The sequence below is a fragment of the Truncatella angustata genome (genome assembly GCF_020726525.1).
Source record: "Truncatella angustata strain MPI-SDFR-AT-0073 chromosome Unknown BKA67scaffold_13, whole genome shotgun sequence".
NCBI lineage: Eukaryota > Fungi > Ascomycota > Sordariomycetes > Amphisphaeriales > Sporocadaceae > Truncatella > Truncatella angustata.
Window position 1 is genome coordinate 386476 of NW_025763393.1, and position 27805 is coordinate 414280.

At 50.8% G+C, this 27805-nt stretch overlaps 12 protein-coding genes across 12 annotated transcripts; 8 read left to right on the top strand and 4 right to left on the bottom strand.

Annotated features, from left to right (window-relative positions):
- Positions 1 to 786: 786 nt before the first annotated feature.
- On the top strand, positions 787 to 2577 carry BKA67DRAFT_665188 (cytochrome P450; the record flags this gene model as incomplete). The annotated part of the gene is made up of 5 exons (XM_046108517.1): positions 787 to 1559; positions 1612 to 1681; positions 1742 to 1975; positions 2055 to 2375; positions 2446 to 2577. The coding sequence occupies 5 exons, from the start codon at positions 787 to 789 to the stop codon at positions 2575 to 2577; spliced, it is 1530 nt and encodes a 509-aa protein (XP_045951304.1).
- Positions 2578 to 3057: 480 nt separating this feature from the next.
- On the top strand, positions 3058 to 4002 carry BKA67DRAFT_527944 (PLC-like phosphodiesterase; the record flags this gene model as incomplete). Its single annotated transcript, XM_046098913.1, has 1 exon — positions 3058 to 4002. The coding sequence occupies one exon, from the start codon at positions 3058 to 3060 to the stop codon at positions 4000 to 4002; it is 945 nt and encodes a 314-aa protein (XP_045951305.1).
- Positions 4003 to 4498: 496 nt separating this feature from the next.
- Positions 4499 to 5761, bottom strand: BKA67DRAFT_542335 (uncharacterized protein; the record flags this gene model as incomplete). The annotated part of the gene is made up of 1 exon (XM_046101094.1): positions 4499 to 5761. One exon carries the CDS (start codon positions 5759 to 5761, stop codon positions 4499 to 4501), a length of 1263 nt encoding a protein of 420 aa, XP_045951306.1.
- A 1043-nt stretch (positions 5762 to 6804) lies between these two features.
- BKA67DRAFT_133761 (tetrapyrrole methylase) lies at positions 6805 to 9278 on the top strand. Its single transcript, XM_046095023.1, has one exon. It carries the CDS (start codon positions 7273 to 7275, stop codon positions 8980 to 8982), a length of 1710 nt encoding a protein of 569 aa, XP_045951307.1. The 5' UTR covers positions 6805 to 7272; the 3' UTR covers positions 8983 to 9278.
- Positions 9279 to 9780: 502 nt separating this feature from the next.
- BKA67DRAFT_665192 (uncharacterized protein) lies at positions 9781 to 10584 on the top strand (the record flags this gene model as incomplete). The annotated part of the gene is made up of 1 exon (XM_046108518.1): positions 9781 to 10584. One exon carries the CDS (start codon positions 9781 to 9783, stop codon positions 10582 to 10584), a length of 804 nt encoding a protein of 267 aa, XP_045951308.1.
- Positions 10585 to 11097: 513 nt separating this feature from the next.
- BKA67DRAFT_632832 (aspartic peptidase domain-containing protein) lies at positions 11098 to 13403 on the bottom strand. The gene is made up of 5 exons (XM_046105613.1): positions 13128 to 13403; positions 12682 to 13059; positions 12482 to 12621; positions 11908 to 12418; positions 11098 to 11837 (listed from the first exon to the last, which is right to left on the bottom strand). The coding sequence occupies exons 1-5, from the start codon at positions 13271 to 13273 to the stop codon at positions 11141 to 11143; spliced, it is 1872 nt and encodes a 623-aa protein (XP_045951309.1). The 5' UTR covers positions 13274 to 13403; the 3' UTR covers positions 11098 to 11140.
- A 527-nt stretch (positions 13404 to 13930) lies between these two features.
- On the top strand, positions 13931 to 15616 carry BKA67DRAFT_542339 (uncharacterized protein; the record flags this gene model as incomplete). Its single annotated transcript, XM_046101095.1, has 3 exons — positions 13931 to 14003; positions 14056 to 14599; positions 14656 to 15616. 3 exons carry the CDS (start codon positions 13931 to 13933, stop codon positions 15614 to 15616), a joined length of 1578 nt encoding a protein of 525 aa, XP_045951310.1.
- A 282-nt stretch (positions 15617 to 15898) lies between these two features.
- BKA67DRAFT_542340 (uncharacterized protein) lies at positions 15899 to 16828 on the bottom strand (the record flags this gene model as incomplete). The annotated part of the gene is made up of 1 exon (XM_046101096.1): positions 15899 to 16828. The coding sequence occupies one exon, from the start codon at positions 16826 to 16828 to the stop codon at positions 15899 to 15901; it is 930 nt and encodes a 309-aa protein (XP_045951311.1).
- A 1458-nt stretch (positions 16829 to 18286) lies between these two features.
- BKA67DRAFT_665196 (uncharacterized protein) lies at positions 18287 to 18681 on the top strand (the record flags this gene model as incomplete). Its single annotated transcript, XM_046108519.1, has 2 exons — positions 18287 to 18495; positions 18585 to 18681. The coding sequence occupies 2 exons, from the start codon at positions 18287 to 18289 to the stop codon at positions 18679 to 18681; spliced, it is 306 nt and encodes a 101-aa protein (XP_045951312.1).
- A 1812-nt stretch (positions 18682 to 20493) lies between these two features.
- BKA67DRAFT_133852 (family 76 glycosyl hydrolase) lies at positions 20494 to 22679 on the top strand. The gene is made up of 6 exons (XM_046095024.1): positions 20494 to 20838; positions 20890 to 20946; positions 21000 to 21047; positions 21100 to 21117; positions 21271 to 22157; positions 22343 to 22679. Exons 1-6 carry the CDS (start codon positions 20754 to 20756, stop codon positions 22631 to 22633), a joined length of 1386 nt encoding a protein of 461 aa, XP_045951313.1. The 5' UTR covers positions 20494 to 20753; the 3' UTR covers positions 22634 to 22679.
- Positions 22680 to 22803: 124 nt separating this feature from the next.
- Positions 22804 to 24324, bottom strand: BKA67DRAFT_500745 (uncharacterized protein; the record flags this gene model as incomplete). Its single annotated transcript, XM_046097082.1, has 2 exons — positions 22804 to 23741; positions 23790 to 24324. Coding segments are annotated over 2 exons (1473 nt in total), but the record flags the coding sequence as incomplete, so codon positions are not given.
- A 240-nt stretch (positions 24325 to 24564) lies between these two features.
- On the top strand, positions 24565 to 27383 carry BKA67DRAFT_133874 (heterokaryon incompatibility protein-domain-containing protein). Its single transcript, XM_046095025.1, has 2 exons — positions 24565 to 26548; positions 26618 to 27383. Exons 1-2 carry the CDS (start codon positions 25003 to 25005, stop codon positions 27274 to 27276), a joined length of 2205 nt encoding a protein of 734 aa, XP_045951315.1. The 5' UTR covers positions 24565 to 25002; the 3' UTR covers positions 27277 to 27383.
- The last annotated feature ends 422 nt before the right edge of the window (positions 27384 to 27805 follow it).

Sequence of the window (27805 nt, forward strand, 5' to 3'; positions counted from 1 at the left end):
CGTCGTGATATGCAGTAGCCAATCATGTTCGCACAGCTGCATAAGCCCCGACAGAAACCGTAGTTGGGCCTCCTGGCCATATGTAACATGCTTCGTCGATGACGCTACGTCTGAACTTGGATCTAGAGCTGGGCTTGTCTTGATTTCGTTATCTTTTTGGTGAGACTAAAATATCGTGGACTAATTCGTTGAAACGTAACTTTTATCTTGTTTGACTGGACTTCGTCCAAGACACCCCCTTTATGAGAGCTGGGTACGGTACCATTGCGGGGTAGACTAGTTGACAGTTGATCAACAGTTTGTGAGACCTCCTTCATGTCTGCTATGATATCTTGCACTTGTAAGTGCTACTGATAATGCCGTATCACATGTCATACGCCTGATGATTAGTCCACGACTCCTCAAAATAAAGGACGTTTAGATGTTGTGTCATGCACTGACTGCAAAGCGCATGGTTAAAACAGGGCAAGCAGCCTATGGCTAAGCTACTCAAACTCATCCTACGTGACACCAACTGATGATTAATTATGCAAAAAGCCATACCAGTATTGTTGTTTTCGGCAATATCTAAGATCTGGGACAGAGCCTTGCCTTTCGATAGTCGGTCCAATACACCCCATCCGACCTTGTGTTGGCCGTTCTACCATTATCGTTCAAATGATTTTCGACCTTTATTGCCTATATAACCCAAGAATTCTGCTAAATCCTATAAACTCCATGTTCCTGTGTACTTCGACCATCTCTAGCCCAATTGTTGTGATTGCGAGCACGACAGCATTATCCAGTATGACACTACTTGAAGTGTTTAATTCATCCGAAAAGCTCGATGAAGCTTCTCTTATTGTGCTCGGGGGTATTATCGCCATTCTAGGTGTTACTCTCTCAACTTTCGTTCAATGGTATCGTCTCAGCCACATCCCCGGCCCGACATTGGCTTCTCTTACCAGTCTATGGAACTATATTGTCTATAAACGCAAGCGTGTACATGAAGTAATCGTAAGTGTCCAAGAAGAGTATGGAAAGATCGTTCGCATAGGCCCAAACGACGTATTGATTTCTGACCCGGAAACAATCTGGCGTATCAATTCTGCACGCTCGGTTTATGGCCGGGGTGAATGGTATGGCAGCACTAGGATAAACCCATACGCCCACAGTCTGTTCAGCGAAATGGACACGGCAAAGCACGATAAGCGCAAAGCGCAGCTCTCGTTTGGGTTCTCAGGAAAGGGGCTCACGGACCTTGAGGGTAAAGTGAACATGCAGCTGTTCGTGCTGATAGACGTCCTGAAGGAAAAGGTCCGTCAGGGCGGAGGACAGTTTGTCGTTGATCTAAGTCGTCTCCTTCAATACTTCCAGGTCGACTTGATCACACACGCAGCTATAGGAGAAGCATGGGGCGACCTAACGTCCGAGAAAGATCGCTTCAATTACTTGGACACAGGTGACAGGCTGTTTCCATCCATACATGCTGCGGCGACGGTTCCTTTCTTGCGTTCACTGTTCTTCTCTCCACTCTTCCTCCGATTCTTTGGTCCAAGCACCACGAAGGGATGGCTCGGGTCAGTACGGTCGATAAGGATATGTGAAATCTATACTGACTCAGGTTCGCAGGTATTATCATGATGCCGTCGTGAAAAAGGTTGCAAGTCCCCAAGTAGAGGAAGATGGAGATAACACACTAGTGGGTTAACGAAATACTTTGTCGATCTAACAGGGAAGACGAGAAACTGACAGTTCCAAGTCTGTATGGCTCAAACATGGCGTTACACCAGCTGAGGCAGAGGTGGATCTTGCTTTACTCATGCCTGCCGGTACAGAGACGTCAATTTCCACGATTCGTGGTGTTTTCATGTATTTGATAACATGCCCTCGCATATACAGCAAACTCAAGGAAGAAATCGCAAAGGGCATTGAAGAAGGGCGCATATCAAGCCCGATCAGCAGTGAGGAAGCTAGAAATCTTCCATATCTACAGGTATGTGATATTTGAAATACACTACTTCAGACTCCTAGAGTGCGAGTTTTCTGTGGTTTATCTTACATATTACGCACAGGCCGTTGTCAACGAAGGCATGCGCATGGCTCCTCCCCTCACTACCGGCTTTGCAAAGAAGGTGCCTGTTGGGGGCGACATTGTCTGTGGAAAGGAGCTTCCAGCGGACACGGAAATTTATATCAATTTCATTTCTATGATGAAGAATCAAGAGATTTTTGGTCAGGACGTAGGCGTCTTTCGGCCGGAAAGGTTCATTGACTGTGATGAAGCCACCAAGGCTAAACGTCTGAAGTTGGTTGACCTCAATTTCGGTTATGGGCGTTGGCTGTGTCTTGGTAAATCGCTGGCATGGATGGAGATGAACAAAATCTTCGTCGAGGTAAGTCTATCGCACTACGCACCAAGCCTGGCTTTGGTCCATATATTTCAGTGTGCTGATATTCGTTAAGCTGTTGAGATTGTTTGATTTCCAAGTTCTTAATCCGGAGAGACCTTGGCACAGGGTGTCGACCGCAACCTGGTTCATCTACAATTTCCATGTTCAAGTGACGAACGATCCGAAGGTCTCAGTTGAGGCGTAATATCAAACCTGACGCTTTCAATTGTACATACAGTGGTATTAAATGAGCGAGTTTTATTGGGATGAGATGTATGCTAAGATTGATTCGAAGAACTGGTGCGGGTATTTAGTTGCATCGTGCATGGAACTATACTTAACTAGTTATTGACCATTGGCAACTAGATGATCAAAACCTTTGAGCACGTGCTGGGTGGATTCCTTGCTTCCCAAGAGGATTTGCACGCGAATTCCGCACATTTCGTCGCTCGTCTATACACGTGCTAGCCGTGATTGGTTATGACAGGAGAAGTGGGATGGGCTAATTGGCTGAATTCGTAATCCCGACCACACCTATAATCCCTGCAATGATGTACTCGGACAAGTCGGACCCGACCTCCTCTGCAATATAAATCCACCATCACGACGAGAGCGCTTTGCAATGCACTTGGTTCAAACTCAATATCTCGAGATTGCGACAGCCTTTTGCAAAATCACATACGATATGTGGTCTCAATTACTTGGCGCCTATGCTGTGGCAGCACCTTTGGTGGCAGCACAGTCCGACATTCCAATTTCGGGGTCGCTGCAATCAATCCTCGACAAGGCCGGATCAAACCCTTTATATCAGTATCCAACACAGCTGACCCAAGGCATTATCCCCAAGGCGGTCCATAGTCACAATGATTACTGGCGCCCTGTGCCGTTCTACAGCGCCTTGGCCATCGGAGCTGTCAGCATTGAAGCTGATGTCTGGCTGTACGATGGGACGCTCTACGTGGGACACGAGCAGAGTGCGCTGACCAAGTCACGCACTTTTGACTCTCTCTACGTGCAGCCCATCCTCGACGTGCTGCACCATGAGAACCCAAACAGCTCATTCGTCAGCGGTGCGACGAAGAATGGAGTCTACGACACATCGTCGTCGCAAACCCTTTACCTCTTTGTGGACCTTAAGACCGACGGTGCCACCACCTGGCCCGCTGTCATCAAGGCTCTCGCACCCTTGCGCAACGCAGGGTATCTGACTACCTACAACGGCACCGCCGTTGTGAGCGGCCCCGTGACCGTGATCGGAACTGGTAACACGCCGCTGAATCAGGTTCAAGGGGTCTCACCAAGAGACTACTTCTGGGATGCGCCGCTACCCACACTGGGAACAACCTTTAGCAACATTACCAAGGATGTCTCACCGATTGCCAGCACGGCTTTCTCTGCACAATTCGGAAGTGTCAGGAATCAGGCGCTCAATAGCACCCAAACAGAGCTTTTAGACAGCCAGATAGCAACAGCCCACGCCAAGGGGATTGCCGTGAGGTACTGGGACCAGCCCGGTTGGCCAGTTGGAACGCGAAATGCCGTGTGGAGAATCTTGTGGGACGCAGGTGCCGATCTGATCAATGTAGATGACCTCGAAGCAGTGGCTAACTTCTGGGAAGAGTCGGGCTAAGCATGGGCAGTGGTAAATATCAAGTAATAGTCCTTACCAGAAATATATGATGAACCGGACCTATCTTCATCGGAAATTCTAACATTTGGTGGTATGCTGCGGCTTATAATACTGTGCTCAAAGAACCTGGTCGAGGCATTTGACCACACATCACTTTGGTGCGTACTGCCAACGACGACTTCGGACACCTCAAGCACTGCTCCCAGGTGGCCTAGCGGCACCTCAGTCTGATATGCGATGAAGCAAGTCGGGGTGAAGGAGGGCCAACAGCCACTAGAATGTTTTTGCTGTATGTTATACATAATATGATGGACAAAGACAAGGCCAATCAACAGATCAAGCGTAAAGCTCGCAAAGGTAAGTAGGTGGCCACATTTAGGACTAAACACTTAGAGCCCTATAGCCACAGAGTACGATGATGCGATTCCAAGTTCTGGGTAGCATTTGCGAGAAGCGCGATCAATATAATGGAGATCCGATATACCTCTTGTGTTGTTCAATTCGGCAGCTCCACTTCCTCAGACACTCCCTTGAGTGCAATTTCCGCACCTTGATAGCCATAGATGACTCTCGCAAAGTCTTCTTGGCCAATCGGGCCTTGGACCTTATCCTCCTCTGATTGTATATTGCCCAGCTCCCGCGAGCGGCGAGCGACATACTCGGCACGTTCCTTCCGAAGCTTGACAAAGATCTCGAGCGCCCGTGGCAGTTGAGCTGGAGATTCGACGTCTCTGAGCACATATCCGAGTGCTTCGGCGTCCTCTATTGTCACATTGCAGCCCTGTCCCGCATGAGGAGTCACAGCATGCGCTGCGTCTCCTATGAGCACGGCTTTGCCGGAAGACCAACTGTCGATTGGCGGTACATCTCGTACTCTCCATGCATCGATGCTGCTATGAGTGAAAAGATTGACGAAGCTTTTAGGGAAGTTTGGTGCAAATTCATCGATAACTCTCGAGACGGGGACGTCTTTGATAATGCTGGTCTTGGCCGCATCAAACTTTTCAGCATACTCCCTCTCCGTTGTATACCCTAGAACTTGCAGCTCTCGAGGAGATACGTGATACATGAGCATACGGTGTTTCGCCTGCGGACCCTCGGGTGGGTAACACGTGGTAAGACCTGCTTGCTTCGCCGGCTCGGTAAGAAACTGCAGCTCCGGATCATTCCGAACAGATTCCAGCGACACCTTCGTCATGAAGAGCATGAGATTATGAGTTCGCGGTTCTGTGGAGGTACCATCCTTTCGCAGTATGGCGGGCCGAACTGTAGAGTTTATCCCATCGGCCCCAATTATGAGATCGCCATGCAGCGTCGAGCCATCCTCTAGGAGCACCTTGCCGCTATCAATATCCACTTGATTCACTTTGGCAGACCGTTGAATAACGGCGGGTTTTCCAGGAAACTCCGAACTTGTTGCCAATCGGACGAGCTCATCCTGTATTTTCGCTCTCTTCGCCAGCACGGACGGCGCGCCACCGAATCTCGACCGGGTGTCGAAGTTAATAGTTCGGATCTCCTCATTCCTGTAGTTCCTAGCCCAGATGTGAGTCATCACGACCGTGTCCAGATTATCAAGTTTGACACCGGCCTTTTGTAGCAGACCGAAAGCGTTCGCGACAACCGACAGTCCATAGTCTGCCGGTTGCGAATCGTAGTGGCCGCGCTCGAGAACTGTGACATCGTGCTGAGCCCTCAGAAACCCGGCCACTGCGAGCCCTCCGATTCCACCCCCGACCACGATAACTTTTAGAGGCATATTCACACCGACGGCAACTTGGGGAGATAATGTATGGGTCAATGCAATTGAGATGGCCGTGTCATTGATTATTGAGCGAGGTGAATGATCTTGACTCCGCCATTTCGTCAGCTCGTGGTCCGTGGCAAGTACGGGTCTAAAAACTGACGCCAAGCGGGCAGTGCTCGGGCAGTGTTCTGCCGGCCATTACTTAATTGAAGGTGTACATTGTTTTATAACATCTGGTTAAGTCCTCCTTGACGTGTTTATTCGAAGTATTCGCCGAGTACAGGGCTAGGACGCGAGAAAGTGGCTGTAAAGACCAAAATGCAATGTTTGCTATACAGCATCGTGGTGGACTTGCCAGATGAGCACCAGCTTGTTGTGGGGTCAGCGGTAGCTATAACTATTGAACCCAGTTGCCGCATGCGACAACACAGACAGCACCAGACCTTGAAGAGTATGAAGGATCTACAATACTGTGTGCTTCTCACGAGACATCAACCCGGTTTATCCAGGTAGTACAGGAGTCAGCAAAAGAAATCGCTGTCTCTGGGCATGCCTAAGTGCTAATTGTTGCCGGGGCACCAACTGAAACCTCTGTTACTGGATTCCGTAGTTGTCTTCTCAAAGTCCACACAACGTATGGCTACCTATGGTGTAAGTCTCAACATATACTGTGTTTTAGGAGCACAGAAAGAAAAGGGTAAGGAAAACAACGCTACTTGAGGGATAAAGCAACCCGGCCGACTGTAAGAACTGCTAGACTAATTCCCGAAGTCCGTTCCAAACAATAATGGAAACTGGATCAAATACCGAGCTGTCAGCGGTCACCGACAGCCGTTTGCTATTTCCCGTGCCGGAGCCGGTTTGACTCCAATTCCAGCACCGGAACAAACGACCCCTCCATGTACTGCGAACATCTGCGAAGTACGCATACCACACGTGCTGCGATTCGAACAAGAGTCGTTTCGTCCCAATAACGTGTCAATTTCGACGCAGCGATAGAGAAGCGCGGGATCGTATGAAACGGCGTGGGCTCAATTCGATAGAGGCACCGCAGAACATGCAAGCTTGAATTGAATTATAGATCTCCGAGCGACATCCGCGGGGTCGATTGAATCTCCTGCGGAGCTTACCTCTTCAGCCCTTACGATTGGCCGATGAGTCCCCTATCAGCCGTCTCTAGCGGCGAGGCGACGGCTGCAAGCTCGAATTACGCCATCGCAACTTTTCTCCTTAGCGGGGCAGACATGTTTCGATAACATGAAGAATACAGCGACTCCGGAGGCGCAATTGACTCTTGTCAGTCAACAGCAGACCCTCGGTGATTATTTGATAAGGTATAGTATAGCCCAGGGCTTCCGGATGGCTTCACTTTCCCAGCTGCTGTGCGCGTGAACACATATCTTCTCTCCTTGTTGTTACGTTCTTCCGCTGGGCCATATCTGGTTTCGCAGACTGCCCCCTCGTCGACGCTGTAGTTGGTGTTATATCCTGTTCTCACTTACTTTCTGCTGCAATCGAAGTCGATGATGGCTTCCCATGTCTCCCTTCTCACAGCGACTGATGTTAGGTCGCACGTTCACCTGATCATCGGCTCGAACCCCCTTGCTGCAGGCCGTTGCAGCCAATCTCTGAGCGTGGGCGCCACTCCGATACTCCTTGCGCCGGAATCAGCAGAACTGCACTACGCGTTGCAGAAGCGTGTCGATGACGGCCAAGTCGAGTGGATAAAGAAGTCCTTCGAAGACACCGATCTTCTATCTCTGGGTAGGGAAGAGGTCGGCCATGTTGTGGACACTGTATTTGTAACCTCAGGGCCGCGAGATCCTCAGAGTGCACACATTGCGACTGTATGCAAGCGAAATCGAATTCCAGTCAATGTCGTCGACTCACCCCAGCTCTCGAGCTTCAGCCTTCTGTCCTCCCATACGGACGGTCCTCTACAGATCGGCGTCACTACCAACGGTCGGGGGTGCAAGCTTGCATCTAGAATTCGACGAGAGATCGCCGCCTCCTTGCCGCAGAACTTGGGTTCCGCCTGCCTGAGACTGGGCGAGGTGCGACGGAGGATACACGAAGAGGATGCCTTGTTACACCATGCATTGGCAGACGGCGAAGACATCGACGACTCGACCGATCAGTCAGCGTCGTTTAACAAGTTGGTGACAGAAGCGGACTTGGATGCCGCAAAGAACAGGCGCATGCGCTGGCTCAGCCAAATCTGCGAGTACTGGCCGTTGAAACGTCTGGCTGCTGTGAGCGACGACGACGTCAACGCCATACTCAAATCCTATCCGGGCAATGGCACGCCTGAATCGATTGGTAGACCTGCAGGTTCTGCCGATCCTGCTTCACGGGGTCGTGTCATTTTGGCGGGTTCGGGTCCTGGCCATCCAGATCTTTTGACCCAAGCAACGCACAAAGCCATACAGTCTGCAGATCTCATTCTGGCCGATAAGCTTGTGCCATCGGGCGTTCTGGACTTAATTCCTCGTCGCACGCCTGTTCAGATTGCGCGGAAGTTCCCTGGAAATGCCGATGCTGCTCAGCAGGAACTCCTGGAGATGGCCTTGGCAGGTCTGCGCGAGGGCAAGACTGTGCTGCGCCTAAAGCAGGGAGATCCATACATCTATGGCCGCGGAGGCGAGGAGCTTGCGTTCTTCCGAGAGCACGGCCTAGGCGATCGAGTCGTAGTCTTGCCTGGAATCACCAGTTCACTCTCTGCGCCTCTATTTGCCGGAATACCGCCCACCCAACGCGACGTAGCAGATCAGGTCCTGATTTGCACCGGCACCGGCAAGAAGGGCAAAGCTCCGAATCCACCAGAATATGTCGCGAGCAGGACCGTCGTATTTCTTATGGCATTGCATCGCATTTCAGGCTTGGTGCAGGAACTCACACAGTATACGGAGGCTGAGACGACGGCTTCCGAGGACGACTCAAAGTCACAACAATTACAGCCGAGAAGACCGCTTTGGCCGGGCAGCACACCATGTGCTGTGATTGAGCGCGCAAGCTGCCCAGATCAGAGAGTAATCAGGACCACGCTCGATAAAGTAGTCGAGGCAATTGAACAGGAAGGAAGCCGGCCGCCGGGACTACTAGTCGTTGGCAACGCTTGTGAGGCGCTTTGGACCAGGGAAAAGGGACGAAGCTGGGTGGTAGAAGAGGGCTTTAGAGGCTTGGAGTTGGGCGACCAGCTCGACCTGGGCGCTTTGAGCGCCATCACAGCGTAGGAAGCACATTGCATGATCCTTGGCAGCATTCGCATTTACAGCAAGCATTTGGGCGGCGTTCTACGGTGCTTCATATAATTTGGAGGTTAGCAATATGACGGCTGGACGCATCACGATCCAAGTAGCCAGTATTGACGGTAGTTTACGGTCAATCAATGTATATTTGTTAAAAAGAAATATTCACAACGATACTCAAAAAGGCAAGTTTCTGGCCCAACACGATCTAGAGGTGCACTGCGAAGGCATTCCGTACTGTACAAGCTACGCCGGTGGATGATACTACAATCAAATGCCCCTTCTCGAATCCGGCAGTTTCCGGCTCCCGCTCTCCTGCGGATAACTCTTCGTGTGTATATGATGTCGTCTTGTTTTTAGTTGTTGACAATGCGAGCCACTCATGACCTCGCGGCCACCACGCTCCTTGACCAGCAGCAACAGCCGCTGTCATGAAGAGCTTGGTTTCAGATACATTTTCTCTGTGTCGCTTATCGTAATCCTGTGCCTCAGAACCCCTCAATTGGGGTACAGGGGTCAGCTGGAATATAAGCTGGCGTTGTCCTACATATTTGGCGGAGTTCCTGAATTGCAATAAACTAGACCTGGCACCCGTCAAACTTCATATTGAAGGGCACGGTTCATTTGTGAAGTTGCCAAGTGCACGGCTGGACGAAGATCAGTGGCCTCATCCACTGTTACAATCTGGGTGACTACTCCGCTCATCAGTTTTGTGCCCTCAGTCCTCCACCATCTCCGAAGAATTCCAGGGCTGGAAATTGGAAGAGGGTGGATATCCTCGATATGACGGCCAAGGACAAGGATGAAGTCTTGGCCGTGGTGAACGGCTTCCTCGAGTCATTTTCCGGTACCAAACCTCCCTTCCCCGACACACTCAAATACCTTGTGCCTGGGGCTTTAGCTGTCCTTTCACGTCCGGACGGACTGGTCCAGTGCACATTGGCGGGCCTGGTCGATCGCTTAGAAGAACTGATCTCGAAGATTCACCAGTCCGGTGGCGCCTCCGTCAGCGAAGTTCTGGCACATCCTGGGCCGGACATATGGGTCCACGACAGGCTTGCGGCTGTCTGGTCGGGCTTTTCCGTCAACGTGGACGGTCGGACAAAGTCGTCAGGTGTGTGCGCATTCACGCTGGTCAAGCTCGACGACGGCTGGAAGATCGCGGCCATCGCAGACACGCATTTCAGAGATGACGAAGCGCCGCCCGTACTCGTTGAAGAGGCTTCGCCCGAGTTGGTGGGGCCTATCTTGGAGTCGATGCGTCTCTTGAACGAAAAGAAATGGGACGAAATGATGAGGCCGCGGCTAGCCGGCGGCGGCGCAACTATTGCGAGATCTCCTCGCTCGCTAACAACCATGCTGTGGCCAGAGCTGGACGAGAAGATGAGGTCCATGTCCGAGCGTGCTCCGGGCTATGTGGAGCATAAGGTGGTTGGTTCGGAAGGTCGGATGATGGGAGATTTGGGGTTCGTATGGTCCCAGTTCACTGTCACGTTGAACGGCGAACTCAGGATCACTGGCTATACCGCCGACACGCTCTTGAAAAGGGATGGCAAATGGCTTCTCAGTGGGGAAGTTGATGGCTAGATTTTCGGAGCACGGCCGTTGTAGGTAAAGTCAATCATGACAGGTCTCAGTTGACCAGGTGCTTCGCCATAAAATGCAGCATCACACTGATGACCTTGAAAAAAAAAAAGGCGATTTGAGAAGGTCCCTATAACATCACTATGGGAAATACAAGAAGCAGTAGTTAGCACGTCTCTCATTTATAACCTTTTCAGTCGACCCTCAAGATCCCGTATCATGGTAAGTATCCATTCTGCTCATTTACTTTAGGCGTTTTGTAGCCAGGGGTAGTGAAGCGGAATCCGTCTATTCTTGAAGGAATGGACGAGTGGCGGTTATGATACGTGTCTGGTGCCACAGAATATCACCAACAGCCACTCATTGAGATCTATGGTGCTGCTTATCAAGACACTCAAGGCTGTGGCAACTCGACTATGGTTGTATGATTGCGTCTCATCATATGTCCCGTACCTGTCTTTGCACGATATGAAGATTGGACGAAAAAGATAAAAATAACATGGTGAACAGGATGATCAAGATTATTAATGTTTTTGAACTCAATGAGACGTCCGAAATACTATGATCCCCGATGAGCAGCATATGATCCTCCATGAATTGGGGTTGTGGGAGACACAATATCAGAAGACGCCTCCCACCTCTCTCCTTCAGGCCATCCGGTAGTTCCCAGTGTTGAAACGTAAGGTGACGGAGGTGAGGCCTCTCCTGCCTTTGCTTTTTCATCCGGTGAGGGTGTAGTAGTCAGTGTAGACACCCTATCCGTACCTGATCGCCCGGCTTCGCTCGCTGCCAGTTCGTATATTGGTTGTTGTGGAGCTGGCTCTTTTGGTGCAATGTGTCGGCTGGAATCACCGTGTAGCTGGTAGATCTGTGGGGTATTCCCGTCTAGTTCTGGTCCATTGGGAAGCTTGATTTCTGGCTTGGGGCCGGTGTTATGCTCCGGACCTTCAAGAACAGACTCATCTGGCTCTGGCTCGGATGCTGCATATGATACCTTCCTTCGCCGGCGACGCAGGATGAAAGCAATGATTGCAGCAACAATGAGAATGCCAACCACTACACCAACTACAATCCCGGCTATAGCACCGCCGCTGAGTGATGAGCTTCCAGAAGAATGAGCGGACGGGTCGCCACCTGCTCCGCTAGATTCATCGGAGTCTTTAGATGTAATAGCAACAATATTTTCTTCAGCACCTTCATTCCATACACATGCAGAGACGTTGAACACACCGCGCTCATAATCGGCCGATAGATGGCTATATTCTAGTCAGCATTTGCCAGATTGAAATCATGGGGTTTTAGCGTTGCGAGTTAATATTTACTTACGTTTCCTGTAGAAATGCACGACCCAATGTGTATTGTGTTGAGTTCGCAGCACGCTTGAGCGGGAAATAGTAGCTTGTATTTTCTACTAGAGGATACTCTGCTGTCAGGTCAAACGCATCATAAGGAAGAACTATCCTCACGGAATCGCCGCCAGAAGTAACATCCGATAATCTGAAGGTTACCTCTGCGTTGGAGTTAACGAGTGTGGTATGGTGAGTTTCATTCACTAAGTATAAACCGGTCGTGTCATCCAATGTCAGACCAAATGCATGCTCAAATGCATCACAAACTTGGTCGGGTAACCAAAAGTTGGGATCCGTCGAGTCAATAAAAATATTGATGGGGTCGGAAAGAAGAGTTGCTGAAGTGGAACCGCTGTAACTGATAGATTGAACAACAACGACAAGGTCACGAGTGAGATCGTCTGCCATTGTAAAAGTTACCGAGTTCTCTGTAAACCGCGAAGTGTCATACCCGGAGAAGATCAATTGGCCATATACTTCTTTGAGACCTACGTCGGTGTGACCACACTATTAGACACCGAAAGGAATTACCATCATCGGCAAGCACGTACGATATTGGGCGCCAGCTGTATAACTCCAGCTCAAGCTTGGTATCCTGCCTTCATCTTTCAATGTTGTGAGAAATGAAGGCGCAGAGTAATTCCCCAGAGTGGTAAAGTTGACTGGCTGGCTGTTGAGTCCAAATACTCCACTGTGATTGGTCTTAAGTCAGGAGTCATTCATGAAGGGCATTTCGACTCAGGTGGCATACAGATAGAAAGGTTCAGCAGTGGCAATGCCCGCAACAGTCTGGTTCTCAAGGCTAGGCCCAGTGAGACCTATAGCTAGAGTCTCTAGCCCAAATTCAGCCCTCTGGGAGTAACCCAGGTTTGCTTCGAGACCAACGCCGTCTTGATTGATCCCGTAGAGACCTACATCTATCCAACTCGATGAATCGTTCCAGTTGAAGAGATTACCTCTGGAAACTGCGCAGCCTGCAGGGACGGTCGCGAATACAGCTGTTGAGCAGCCAGATTCTGACACTACGACCATTGACTGCGGAGAAGCTGTAGAGACGAGCACCCGGATATCCTGCGCCGGCTCACCAACCCGAACATCGAAGGTGCTCCATGGTCCGTCGTTACCCTCGCTTTATATCGCATCAGTAACTGGCGGCCGTGAATGGTCAAAGGTAATGAGAAGAAACAAAAAACATACAAATATTGACTGGCACCAATTACCACCGGCTGGAGTGAAGTATTGTTCGATGTAGCCCGTGCACCGACCACATTACTATCACCAAATGCCCAGCACTCCGATATCCAATGAAGTATAATCGCAGAATTCACCGTGGCAGGTCGCATCTCGACAGGGTGGGCATACACGTAAAGCAAAAAACTCGTTGAGCGGAGAAGTATTTGTTTACCACAATCACAGTTGGGAACACATGCCTTCTTCGTATTCTGGGTCGTGTGCAAGACACGAATATGAAATTCATTGGTCTAGACTTCTCGATCAACCTCTTTACCCGTCGCGGTTCAAGTTCTAGGTCCAATTTTGAAATTGCTGCAACCTTACGAACGCTCCACGTCATTGTAGCCTTACCCCTGGCTGCCCTGACCCCATTTCAAGTCCACGGCCAATCGATCGCGCTGACGGCATGCATTATTGTGACCCTTGTAAGTTCTGAACCACGCTGGCAAGCAAGCTGGTTCCAGTAAAAGCTCACCAATCATGGCGCCGCTGGTCGATATATGGTGAAATTGGCTCGATTAGTGCCTGTCATTGCCCGTTTGAGGAAGTGGATCCGGTAAACATGACAGCATCGGCACACACTAGCAGAACCGGGAACAAACATAGCCGTTGCCAGGCTGGTGTTATAAACCCGATAAACATGCAAGTCACTTGCGGACTTGTTTTCTGGTTGGCAATTTTTCGCTTATTGTTCAACCACAGCTCTCGTTACTGAATTTGTTTGCATTTCGTTCGTTCACGACTACCGCTATCAAGCAATCGTAGCAATGTTGACTGTTTCTGGCTTATGGGCACCGATTGGACTGACGATCTTGAGTGCAAGTGTGGCTAGTGGAAGTGGTATGGATAAACCAGACAGCCTTTCATTCCAAATCCACTAACACGTATGAAGCCCTTCATCATGCTCAAGATTATAACGTATCGAAAATCAGCCATGCGACCATCGCCCCCTCAGCAGCACCTGTTGTATTTCACAGTACCTCCAGCTGCAGTAACTCGACCAGCAGCGTCCCTTCGACCGTTATTTCGTACACAACAAGTACGGCCCATTGTAGTATTATCCCAGGCACCACAGTCACTGTAATTAGCGATAAGTCCTACACAACTACGCTGGTATCAACTGTCACAGAGAAGGAGACTGTGGTCCAAATCGTTACATACAAGGAAACGGAGGCAGATACTAGTATCACCACGACTACGGTTCCCACAACGACGACGACTACCGCTCCCACTACTACAACCACCACTACCCCCACAACTGTAACCTCAATCACGTCATTCACTTCATACAGTACAATTACTACGACTACGACCCGTAATTCATGTGATGCGACATGTAGTGTCTATGCAGGCACTGTTGAACTATTTTTCTGGCCCACCAACAATGACTACTCTTACCCGGCTACCTACGTCGACACCAGACTGGATTACACTTTGTGAGTATATGAAGTCAGTTGTGCGTTAATAGACATGAAACACTAACCTAAGCCAGCGTATCGCCCTCCGTGTACTACATGATCAACACCATTCACGGAGTCAACATTTCTAATGGTGCTGTCGTCGGCCCTTACGCCACTAGCACGATCTTCGGATTTGATCTGGGCGAGGTATCCACGATCGTTGGTGGCACCATCACCCAGCAGCTCACCCTCAACGATCTCGGTACCGACTGCCCTAGGACGGTTGATGCTTCAGCCATCGCGACCTTGGTGGACTCTCGTTGCGACCCTATTCTCGCGGCGCCAAGCAAGATCAGGGAGTGGGCCCAGCCCTGCGCTGCCTGCCAGCGTCTTGGTCTCTTCGACCCCCCTTACGCCATTCCCACCCTGACCGGTGGCCTCGTAGAGACGACCACAGTGGCAGAAACAACCATCACGCCGGTGACTACTGCAACTACAAAAGCAACAGCTACAGCGGTGCCAATTACGATAACTCCTACTACTGTCGCGACAGTCCCAACTTCTACAGCTGCGGAAACTTCCGTCGTAGAAACCACAGCTACCGCGGCACCAACCACAACGGCCAACAGCGCGACCATAACTGAAATCCTCAGCATCGGGCCATCAGGCGTCGTGATCGTCAAGGTTTTCAGCGGAACTTCAGTGACTTTGACCATCCCCGCGGCCACCGGAGCTTCAACCGTTGTAATCGGAGACCAGACATACACGCTGCCGGGTAGCCAGTCGAGCACCGCATCGGCTGTTATCACAGTGCCATCTGCCGTCACCTCGGAAACCTCACCCACAAGCATTCTGGAGTCTTCCAGCTTAGGCGTCTCCGGTTCGCCCACCGCTGGTGCATCTGGTAGTTCGTCGCTCCCCAGCGCCACGACTACTTCGCCTTCGTCCACAACGTCGTCTACCGACCCTGTGGCGACAGCCGCCGCATCCAAAGTCATGGGTGGCTTCACATATTTGCTTTCGAGCATCCTTGTCGCAATCCTTGCGATATAAGGCAAAACACACTCTGATCTCTTGAGTTCAAAGGTGTAATGTTAATGATTAATTACGCTTCAGCACATACAGTTATGATAGGGGTCGGCATTTACAGTAAAATGATACCACAATTCACGAATACATAGGAGTTTGCATGGCCGGCTACACACAGATACTTCTGTGGTAGCGTATACAGAAGTTTTAAACTCGATAGGAATTACGCAGTTCAGTTGTGGGGTACTATAATGACCAATATAAATGCTTTTTAAAGTATTCACGTGATTGAGCGCCATGACATACCTACCAGCTTGCGCTGTCTTTTGTTATTACCAGCCAAAGCGTCCTCTCGCCTAGTCGGAGGGTCGTATGTTGATCCAACTGTAAATCGGATAAATGTGTCCTGAGAGACCTCAACTGTGTCTCTGCATCTGCGCTCTTCCCCTGTAGCGCCCCCTCAAGGATCTCGTTGCTCGACACGCCTAGCAGCCGAGCCAGCTCATACGTGTCTAGCAGCTGCGCGTGCAGATGACGCGGGCCGAACCAGTCCTTGTTCGCCACCGCGGCATACACTGCAGCGCGCTCCCTAGGTGTCCTGGGATTCTGCGCAACAGCGTTGGCGGCCGTGCCGGGGAGGCTGACAACAGCGCCCACCGCTCCGATCGCTGTGGATACCGGCAGGCTGATTGCGCCGCCGATCACGCCAAAGGCGGCCCCCACGATGTTGCCCTTCTTGGCACGGTCGCTGATGTTGCGGCCGATGCTTTTCGCGTGAGATGCCACGTTCTTGCCGAAGCGCTTCGGCACGTTACCAACTTCCTTCGCGACGTCAGCTGCGTGACTGACTGCCCTGTCAGTGACTTTGGCGGCCAAGAAGGCGGACATGGTGTCCAGGAACGAAGTCCAGGTTTGGTCCGGTATGCCATGTGCTAGGAGTGATGGCGCGAAAGCGTGTAAGAATGGTGCCGTAGCGTCCGGGGACAATTGAGGGATGGCGATGGGCTTTTGTACTGGTGTTGATGATTGTGTATATGCTGGAGCGGGTATATCTGCTGGAAAGTTGAATGGTGACGCTATAGTTGGGCCCTTTGCTGAAGACGCAAGATCTCTTGGCACCGAGCTCTGCTGTGCCTGACTTGAGGGGCCAGCGTCAACAACTGCATATGGTGGCAGTGCTTCTGTCTCGTCCGTCTTGTCCCTACCAACATCCTGGTTCCATTTGTCGCCAGTCATTTCTGCGATATGATAGGGTCTGTGTAGGGGTGTATATGGTGATGGAGGAAATTGGCTCGAAAGAGAAGTTTGCTTTACTTGACGAAAAGGCTGAGGGTTTTCGTACGTCTTAACCGATTGATAAGTGTACTGAACAGTCAAAGTCCGAATCCGAGTGAGGCGCAGCTTGGTAGTTAGTGCTCACGCACAAGTGGAGTGATTTAGTGTCAACGGCCTTCGCTTGCGGGCGTAATTGGCCGCCATTGACGTGCTAAAAGTATGTTGCAATAGTGTGCGTGAAATGTGACTCAATTCAGTTGAATACATTCTATGGCACGGCTTGGCCGACTATATGCTTCTTGCCAAGAGGTATGAAGCGTTTCTCTATAGCACGCAACATGTGAATCTCCCCTCTCGGAGTCAGCTTGAGCCTCTGTAATATCAACTCAACTTCGCCCATTCACGCACCCGAGTGGGTTGAGGCTGTCAAGGACGCAATATTTCTACAATCCTTCGGCCCACCAATTCATCTAAAATTATCTGAAGGTAACAGATCCAAATATGGGACACAGACTAACAAGTAGTGGTCTTATGCTTGACATAAGCCGATACTGAATCGATGTTTCCAACATTTGTTCAATAACAGCAACTACGCTACTCGGGGTGTGGGAAGCGAAGGAGATTGCCAACAAGACGTATAATGCGCATGCGCCAAACGTTCACCCATAGGAGTTCATGGCTGATATCTCGCATCGCCATCGATCAGAAAGCTGAATTGAACAATAACTATTGAAGTCCCAACAAAACAACGATGCTGTTTATGTCTCTAACTCACATTATTGATTGGTTCCATGCAACACGATTGCGCCAAACCCCAGAGTTACCTTCTTGTGGTGAACGGAATGGGTGGTGGCGATGCGACCGGTGTCAGAACCATCATTGAGACAAATTCACTTCGTGCTAGTTAGTACAATCACACCCACTAGTCTAAACAGACTCCAAAGTCAAAGTATCATAATACACCCGTATCCACTGACCTAGTAAATAGACCACTGTTTACTCGTTGGATTGGGAGTATTAGCTAAAAGCATGACTATCTCAACCCATTTTACACACGGATTCTCGTCTAGCTGAACATATCAAGTCAGTGTAGAGGTTTACATACGGCCAACGTTGGTCCATCGTTCAGAAAGTTGGCTTAACGACGTGGCTGGCCATTATGTGAACAAGCCTCTTCGTCGCCAGCAGTCTACGTATGCAATTCCAAGATGCGGCGACTGATATAGCAGTAGGTCATTCTCTCACCACCGGGATAGAATTGAATCTGGCACGACAAGTTCAGCCTCACTCACCAGAACAGAAGCATTAAGCCTTCATACAACATACTTCTGAAATATGCTTGCCCATAGGTATAACGCTTAATCTGAAATGCATTTCACCGCAGCTCTCCTAGCATTTTTGAGTGAGTCTGCCATTGCCATGCCGGACACATATTTAGATGCCGAATCTGAAGCTGCTGTCGAGGTCTGGGCTGCAGAAGACTCCATCATCAACGCGAGCGCTGCTTGCCTCCACACGATGGCAAGGAATTCCAAGTGGAAGATCCGCCGATTGCAAAGCAGATGCAAGTACGACTATTTTGCCGAGTGGAAGTTCGGCATCGACAACGGCCAACGCGACAGCGTGAAGTGCCACGCCAATGTCTGAGAAATGGGGCCAAGGGTGCCAGTCAAAGGGACAGCCAGAACAACAACTGCGAACACTATACCGTCCATAGTGGCTGGAGTGGTCAGTTCGGCGAAGGCAAAGGGTTCATCGTCCTCTCTGTCATCGACGACGAGAAGAGGAAGATCGTCTGGCGGAGCTACACGTAATAAGCAGTTGGGAGATGGAAAGGAAGTCAAGCCAGACCAGGACAATGCTCCGGCTATGCTGCCCTAGCCATGTATTACAATCCACACGATAAACTCAGTGGTTGGTTCAAACTCCTCGAGCTAGGAAAGACATACATGGCATTCAGCAGGACAAACGGATATGTTCTCGATAGATGGATGTTGGTCATTGGGATCCATTGCTAGATACTATAATACTCCACGTTGATGTCGTACAATCAGCCCGCCGATGGATGGTGCACCGTTTACTCGCGCTCGCCTTTGGCGTGAAGCTTGGCGCCAATATATGTACCAACTCTACCGCGCGCTCTCTGATCAATGCACTTTTCAGTGAGGGTCGTAAACTCCGGAGAGTGAGTCGCATGTGCAAAATTTCTTCCTAGGATGGAACAGGAGGATTTAGAGTCATCTGTAACATCACGCAAGATATTAGCCGCCACTATAGCGGTCATCGGGTCCGTGGGCGGGCGGGCCTGTGGCTAAGCGTAATGCTTCCAGTACCAAAATCCATGGTGATTGGCTCCCAATGTTTGACATGAATAGAAAATACTCTGACTTGTTGGTCAACGTCGCCAACGTGCGTAATTCCATCTCTTCCATCTAGTTTCATCACAATATCGAACCCGAGGGTCATACGAAATTTGTAAAACTCATGGTGGATAATACTTAATCCGATAATCGAACCTGTCGTCCGTTTCGTCGCATTACATCATCTGGTCTTAGCTAAATACTATTTTTGTCGTATTGTGTAGTCGTCCAGACTGACGACGGAGATGATGTGGTGGGACAACCGCCATAAACACCCTGAACCAGCGGGAGGGGGAGGAGCCCACTAAAATAAACCACAAGTGCACCGAGCCCCTGAACTTTAGCACTACTTAATGTAGTGTAAGGTTAAAGTCCCCGCAAAGATGTTGCCAAAATCTGGAGCCTAGATTCGCAAGATTTCGTGCCTATTTACGAGCTTCGGCATGACTGTTTTCTTCACATTCTCGCGTCAGACTTTTCTCCCGTACGACTGACTGGGAAAGTAATCAAGACTATTATGTGGACCAGACGGTAGAGGCCACACTGCTAAGAAAGTCGCAATGTAGGCTGCCGTAAGATGACCTCAATGCACTGGTTATACAAGATTGGAAGAATGTGCTGTGGCTGCGCTTTTTGGAGGGCTTGACGAAACTGCGACTGTAGAGCGACATACTCCGTATCTACCTCGAAATTTAATACCAACGCGATGCGCGACGAGGGCGAATCACCCTTGTGTCTGCGTGATCTACTATGGTACCTTTCATCTTCATTCAGGAGTGAATGCCTCCGCGGTCTGCTGTTTCAATTGAAGTCCTCCGGGAAGTCCATTGAGAAACGCTAGCCACGGGAAACAACCACCGCTAGCCTGCACAGCATATTTGAAAGGCGGGCTGTGTTGGCTGGGCGCGCTGCCAAGTGGTTTAGCGTCCAGCAATCAATCTTGGGGAACCAAGTGAAAATACGCGCCCACGCACGCCCACGATTGCCCCTGAGGCTCTGGAGCATACCTCAAACCCTTCGCATCATCCTTTACAAACTAAAGCGCACCCTCACAGCTGGCGCAACTACGCGATACGGTTGCTTTTACTATTAGACGATGGTAGGGCGAGATATTTCACCGTCCAGGTCTTGTCACTCTCCAATGTGGTCCCTGAAAGATCAGCGTTGTCTCCGATGGTTGGTTTGGCTTGGCTCGCCCCAGTCCCGGCGTTGGCTCATCTCTTCTAGACGTTCCCCCTGAGATGGGGTCGTCTTGTAAGATTTCAGCCAAGCAATGCCAAGTTCACTGATACGATGCCAACAACAAATAAATTCTGCGCATTGCCCCTGCCGCGGGCGAACTGGCCTGGGACGGTGATTGACGAGTTTGGCCGTTTGATATCAGAAAAGAACTTGTGCCTACCAAAAGCGATGTCTTGCGTATGATCATTTGAACCCGCATTGACGTCGTGTTATCTGTTTTCTGAGCGTGTCGATTCAACAGGAAGTTATTTGTGAGGGATTGTGCTAAAGCACACGCAATCGATATGGGATTTCTTAAGCACTTGGTTGGGGTTTTGCAGCTTCTAGTTCTTCGGACCCATGCAATCAGCCTCGACCTCACGAGTTCTGGTAAGTTGCCCTGTGCTATGGTTAATAGTGAGTTTCACTAATGCATGCCAGCCTCTGTCAAGGAGGCAGCAGCGACTATTGCCTATGGATTGGTCAAGTTCTACACTGGTACGTGAAGCTGCATTGGCCTCATGGCTTGGAGGGAAGCTCATTTCTATCAGGAAACAATACTGGAGATGTGCCAGGAAATCTTCCAGATCCATACTACTGTGAGTTATAAGCCCTTTGTCAACGTTGATCTTAACTAACAAAATTATGTAGGGTGGCAGGCCGGAGCAAGTAAGCAGCACTCCCAATGAAACACGTTGCCATTCCCATACGGAGCTGAGCTCTATTCGCTCTGATATTCCCATAAGCAACAGCATTGCCACAATCAAGGCCATGCTTTTGTCTAATTTCCGTGGGAGACTCTGCTAACGCACGTTGTCTCAGTGTTTGGGTCGTTACTCGACTATTGGTCATACACCGGCGACGAGTCTTACAACAATATCACTTACCAAGCATTGTGGCACCAGCGTGGTGATGACTATGATTATATGCCAGACAATCAGACTCGCAGTCTAGGCAATGACGACCAGGGCTTCTGGGCGTTGACCGCAATGTCGGCGGCTGAGCTCAACTTCACTAACCCTCCAGATGGCGAACCAGGCTGGCTTGGTCTGACACAGGGCGTGTTCAATGAGTACGTTACTCGTTGGGATGAGGCCAAGGATACCTGTGGTGGTGGCCTCCGGTGGCAGATCTTCACATTCAACAATGGATACAACTACAAGAACTCCATCTCGAACGGGTGCTTCTTCAACATCGCTTCTCGGCTAGCTCGGTTCACCGGAAACACAACATATGAGGAATGGGCGGAAAAGATTTTCGATTGGGAGCTCAATGTTGGATATATCTCTGACGAATGGCAAGTCCGCGACGGAGCCGGTAATGCAGGAACTGCCAACTGCACGGAGATCAACGGCGCTCTGTTTTCATATAACGCAGGCATCTTCTTGCACGGTGCGGCATACATGTACAACATGACCGAATCCGACACTTGGAAACTCCGCGTGGAGTCGTTGGTCGACAGCATAGCCACGACCTTTTTTACGGGGGGTATAATGTGGGAACTTCCATGCGAAGCGACGGCCACATCCTGTAACAACGATCAGCGCATGTTCAAGGGGTTCCTCTCTCGCTGGATGGCCGCTACCGCGATGCTTGCGCCGTTTGTCTATGATAAGATCATGCCACTTCTAGAAGCGAGTGCAACCGCTGCTGCTGAGCACTGCGTGAGCCATACGGGAACCAATTTCAAGGGTCACCCCGGTACTGCTGTAAGTATATATCAACTCTATCCCTACCTCTGTCAAAAGCCCCACCTCCGGCCCAGTTATAGGGTATTGCGAGTTGTTGCGAGTAAATTCCATTCCGGGCGCGGTATCCTGTTGTCGATGAAAAATTGTCGAATTTTCAAAGACGAGGCACATCGGACTTCGATCGCTAACTCTCCATCTTTCAGTGCACTTTCAGCTGGTTTGAGGACTCGGCATACGAGGATACTACGGGCGTGGGCGAGCAAATGAACGCCATGTCCGTCATCATGAGCACGCTGGTCGACGAAGCGAAAACACCATACACATCTGCGACTGGCGGCTCGTCCGCAGGAAACATCGAAGGAGGCACGAGCGACTCGTCCAAGTACCAATATCTAAAGGATATCACAACGGCGGACAAGGTTGGCGCCGGTATTCTGACGGCGCTGATACTGGGAGTACTGATCGCGGGCCTGGTGTTCATGAATTTAGATTGAACCTTTCATTTTCAACAGCAATAGAATTCGTCACTTCTAAGGAGACATTTGGTACTCATCCTGTGCATGACGATTTGCTAAACGAACTGGAGCTAGGGGGACATGGGCGGTGGAGGCCCATCACCCGGCCCACCTCTTCCCGGCCGGCTGCCTCTGCCAAGTCCACCATCCCAATATCTCTCGCCCTCTCTCATCTCTGAACCGTTTGAGCATCTCGGGTTCTTGTATTCCTCCACCGTCCCCATGGGCCACATGGGAATTACACATACCTCGTCAATGGTACAGGGCGGACATCTCTTGAATCGCGTCCAGTTCAAGCTTTGCATAAGCGCCCCAAGGGCGCTCGCCGCGGCTGCCAACGACCCCCGGTCGGGAGCCGGGTCCTCCACCACAAGGCCCCGAACAAGAAAGAGCGTGCTGCAGATCTCGTGCGTGACGGAACGTAAGGCGGTCTTGATGAAGCGGTCCGAGTCGGTGACGGGCGCCACAGAGCGGAGGTAAAAGTCCGCGCAGCGGTTGACGGCAGTTTCAGTGGGCTCGACGCCCGAACCGTCAATGAACATGGTCAAGAGAAAGTTGACCTCACTGGCCATCGACTCAATGCGGGAGACGGATTCGGCCATGTACTTGATTCGGTCCGCGTAGCGGCCGACGATCAAGTCGGTGACGTCCTGCCAGTCAATAGTGCGTGCTGGCACGTCACGACGTTCCGAAATGACAGCCTCAAGATAATCCTTGATAGCGGCCAGCTGACTGTCCTCTGCCGAAAACAACCTCGGCAGGTCCTGTCTCTTGGGATTAGGATTCGTCAAGTTGACAGGGAAGAAGAAGGCTGAAACCATAGAGGAGTAATCAATTATCGTCCTCGTAGATCCAATCCCCTGGTACCTCTCTGAAAGTCCCCTAATGAATTCGAGGTTGCCGAAAACCCCCGGTCCGCGACTTTGTTCCGGACGCTGTAAGGCCTGCACTTCTTGTAGGCCGTCGGAGAAGTCACATTTAATGATCTCAAAACCGGCTTCCATGCGTACGATGCCTTGCAGACCCCATTCGTTGGCCAGTGCACAAAGATCCTTCGCGCGCGCTTGCTCATCCATGGGACCACCACCTCCAGGGCCGCGTCGCTTTGGTGGTGGCTCGTCGGCCCTCTCGTTACCTTCAAGCTGCTTGTGTGTCCATTTCTCTGTTTCGTTCGCCGGGTTCTTGCCCCTGAGAAGATAGTCCTGTGAGTCCAGTGTGCCCATCGATGTTTTACCACCTCCCATGCCATCAACGTAGAGAAATTTCAGATCCCGTGTCGTCTCGTATGTGTGCAGGTACCCATGGACGTCTTCATCGTCGCTCCTGAGCTCCAGGCCTCGCCCGCCTTCTTTCACGGCATGTTGCTTTTCCTCGTCACCTTCTGGCGGTGGGCCGCCATGCCCTGGTGGTCGACCACCACCAGGGCCTCCACGCCTTCCTCTTGCGAAGTTCTCTGCGTGTTCAATCTCATAGGCCAACCAGTCGGGCTCGGTCGGTGAGTCCGGGCTACCGTTCCCGTGGTGCAATAATACGCCCTTGGGCACCGTGGCCAAGAAGTACGACATGCCATTGTGGTGCAAAGAAGAGCCCCATTGGCGCATGGCGTTATGCACGGCATTAAAAATCTCCGGACCTCGGCGGCGCGCCATGTCTTGGCTCGGTCCGAAATGCCCATCGCCGAGGCTGACTGCGTCGGATGTGACAGTCGCAGCTGCGGCCAGCGACGCGGCGGCGAGCCAGGTGTGTATGTGCATCTTGTACGAGGTGCTCTGGGCGAGATGGGCAACAAAGCAGGCCTCAGACGCAGAAGGCTGGACTACATCGACCAGTCATGGGAGAAATGTAGGAACTCAGAGGATATTCGAGATCTTTAACGTTAGCTGCTAGATAAGATTGAATTGCGTATGCCCTCTTACAGTTGCGTCGTCAGCTGGCCCCACTCAGTCCTGTCGGGTGTTGGCCACCAATCGCGGAGACCGACACGCTCGCTTTCGCACTCAGCCACATTTAATTAAGACCTGACAGCTTCAGCAGCTTCAGCTAATGGAGCTTGGTTGATTGACGGCGTCAAGGAGCACGCGGGGCTCATCGCACTCATGTGAGAGTTGCGAAATCGGTGGTCTCATCGTGGAGCAAGAGACGTACCACGTCAATGATCGAAACCCGAAATCCACCTATCGCCGCAATGGTCCGCAACTCAGCCGCAAGCCCCCACAACGCCCAAAGGGACATTCCTCTATCCTCCTTGCCAGGCGAAGTAGCACATCGCAGTCACCCAAACAACTCGTTTCTGCTATTCCGTCATCGAACCGCAATGTCCATCTGTACATAGTACCAATGACAGAAATATGAACTCGAGCTCGAGCTGCGCATCCTGCGCTCTGGTCGCGTCAGTAGTGGACAAGTCCTATACTTCGTCCAGCACTGTCTCCCAAAGGAAACTCCAGCCTGTCATAGGGACGTTCTTGGAGCTCGAGCAAAACCAGACATGCGAGGTTTGCAAGTTTGTCGTATTCAAATTGAGGGAAGACCCAAGACGTGATGGCTATCTGCCTGATTGTGCAGTGACATTCTGGCAATGGAGCGAGCCGATGGAGTACACGTGGAGCTATGGCCCGCTCGAGAACGAGGATGGCAACTGCACAACTTGTGATCAGGACCACAGAGGGTTCAGGTTGATCGATTTCGCATTGCCGAGTCCAAAATTCGGCTACTTTGTCGAGCCCGACTCCAACTGGATCGACTTATGCCGAGTCAGAGAATGGTCTAGCCATTGTGACTCTACGCACGCGGGTCTATGTCATACATTGACAGAATGGGCAGATGTAGCACCGCCGTCGTTAGCGCCTCTCCTTCTTGTCGATGTGAATGCAAGATGCATCGTGGAGATTGATGTGTCCGCGAACCTCAGGACCAAGTACGCGGCACTGAGCTATGTCTGGGGTCGTCTTCCCAATGTACTAGAGGCAACAAGATCGAATCTGGGCCATCTCAAAATGCCGGGCGCACTCTCGCTCACAGATTTTAGTGACACTCTCCCAGCAACAGTCCGTGATGCCGTAGCACTTACAAGAAGCCTCGATTTAGACTACTTGTGGGTCGATAGACTCTGCATCGTTCAGGATGATCCTGCTAGCAAATCATTGCAGCTCGCGCAAATGGGTGCTATATACGCTAATTCATACATGACTCTTGTGGCAGCTGATGGCACTGACGCGAATTACGGGCTTCGTGGCTCCGTGAGGGGCGTATCTCAGCCTCGAGACTTCCAGTTGCCAGTGCTCACGTACAAGCCAGATGGTGAAAGTCTTATCGTGGAACCCGTGTTTGAGCTCGACTTCAATGCACCAGAGTGGCAACGTCGTGGCTGGACGTTTCAGGAGAGAACGCTGTCTCGCCGTAACCTTGTTTTCCAGGAGGGCCGCGTTTTCTGGGAGTGCCCCGGAGTAGTGTGGACGGAGGAATTGGCGTACGGTCCTCGCACAACATCGCAAGACTTTCGGTGGCAGAGGGGTAAGCCGTCGTCCTGGCAGAGGAGCAAGCCATCATCCTACCAGCTCAAGATGAGTCGGTGGCCCGATCTGGGCCAGTACGAAATGCTTGTACTAGCTTACAACATGAGAGTCCTGTCGTTTCCTAGCGACGGGCTAAATGCATTCGTGGGCATTTCCACTGCTCTATCCCGCTCTTTTAGGGGTGGTTTGCTTTACGGCGTTCCAGAGTACTACTTTGACATAGCCATGCTCTGGTTTCCGTTTTCTCCTATCCATCGTCGGCTCGTTAACGATCGAGTAGACTACACTCTCCCGAGCTGGTCTTGGGTGGGTTGGGCAGGAGGTAATATCAATTTGAGCATTCTACCACAACTTCAGCGCCGCGCCGACGCCACAATGGGTTCGTTTCCTCTTGAAAACATTGAGATATATCCCATGGTGACATGGCTCAAGACAAACTCTGCAACAGGGCTTGAGGAGGAAATAGATAACGGGTATCACGACGCAGTAAAAATGAAGAACGATAAGTATATTTCTCTACCTAAGGGCTGGTCTCGCATTGCTATGACTGAGGGGAATGACATCGGTCAAGGATTCAAGCATGATTCTATACCAGACACAGTTTTCACGTGGCCACTACACGTGCCGGAGCACCCCTTGCCCCCATCGCTGGTACAATGGAATCCTCGTCTTAGATTCCAAACCACTCGAGCATTTCTCTTCGTAGGGTCTCGTCTTCGGCATAATTGGGAGGGCAACTCATGGAATGCCGCAACAAATATGGCTGTCCCGATTGCCTCGTCATATAACATTCGAGATATGTCAGGAGCTTGGGCAGGAGTCTTGTACTCGAACGGCTCCGACACGATTCCCGCAGCTGAGAATCAGCGCTGCGAGTTCATTGTCATTTCCGGTGGAGTGACTTCCAAGGACACCGTCGACGACCATAATGGTTTGGAAGAATGGGCGCAGACTCCTGAGATTCAAGACTTGGAGACGTATGAGTTTTTCAATGTTCTCTGGATAGAGTGGGTCGACGCCATTGCATACCGTAAGGGCCTGGGCAGGATCTGGCAAGAGGCTTGGAAACGGCAACACAGAGAGGAATTAGAGGTAGTCCTTGGCTAAAGATCAAACGTCTTAACGGCCAGATATACCCACGTGCGTTGATCTCTCGGAAAAGTTTCAATCGTATTATTAGCAATTCATGCATCACGACTTAAAACTCATTGGCGCATATTGGAATTCTAAAATCTCTAGGAGCGACAACATTCGAGTATAAAACGGCATTCACTATGTCTTGGCTTGTACCGTCGGCCACATGGGCCTCATTGTTCTTCCCTGCGCTTACTCAGGTCTTCATTGGACCAGTGATCATATTTCTCATTGCTCATTCCACCTCAAGGCATGCCACCATTCCACTCATCAAGACTATCTGGAGGGTGGAGATAACTTTTCTCCCCGCCTATAGCCGTGCCGTCGCCGCCGCCAGAGCAGGTCATTGAGCCATGAATAGCGCATACCAGCCAGTTGCCCATATGCTTATATCATATATAGCCATCATAGGCCTCTTATCCGCCGATGGTGAAAATGCACCATGAGAGGCTCTGTACCTTCTTCTAAGCACTAGCTTAAGAATCCAAACAGGTGAACATAC

Excerpts from the sequence above, each read along its gene's own strand:
- BKA67DRAFT_133761 (XM_046095023.1), top strand. The coding sequence starts at position 7,273 with ATGATGGCTTCCCATGTCTCCCTTCTCACAGCGACTGATGTTAGGTCG.
- BKA67DRAFT_632832 (XM_046105613.1), bottom strand. The coding sequence starts at position 13,273 with ATGCGACCTGCCACGGTGAATTCTGCGATTATACTTCATTGGATATCG. Across the intron at positions 12,622-12,681 it reads ACTGCTGAACCTTTCTATCT|TGGAGTATTTGGACTCAACA; the intron begins GTATGCCACCTG and ends GACCAATCACAG. Across the intron at positions 12,419-12,481 it reads TACAGCTGGCGCCCAATATC|GTCTCAAAGAAGTATATGGC; the intron begins GTACGTGCTTGC and ends ACACCGACGTAG.
- BKA67DRAFT_133852 (XM_046095024.1), top strand. The coding sequence starts at position 20,754 with ATGGGATTTCTTAAGCACTTGGTTGGGGTTTTGCAGCTTCTAGTTCTT. Across the intron at positions 20,839-20,889 it reads CCTCGACCTCACGAGTTCTG|CCTCTGTCAAGGAGGCAGCA; the intron begins GTAAGTTGCCCT and ends AATGCATGCCAG. Across the intron at positions 22,158-22,342 it reads AGGGTCACCCCGGTACTGCT|TGCACTTTCAGCTGGTTTGA; the intron begins GTAAGTATATAT and ends TCCATCTTTCAG.
- BKA67DRAFT_133874 (XM_046095025.1), top strand. The coding sequence starts at position 25,003 with ATGAACTCGAGCTCGAGCTGCGCATCCTGCGCTCTGGTCGCGTCAGTA. Across the intron at positions 26,549-26,617 it reads CCGCGCCGACGCCACAATGG|GGCTTGAGGAGGAAATAGAT; the intron begins GTTCGTTTCCTC and ends ACTCTGCAACAG.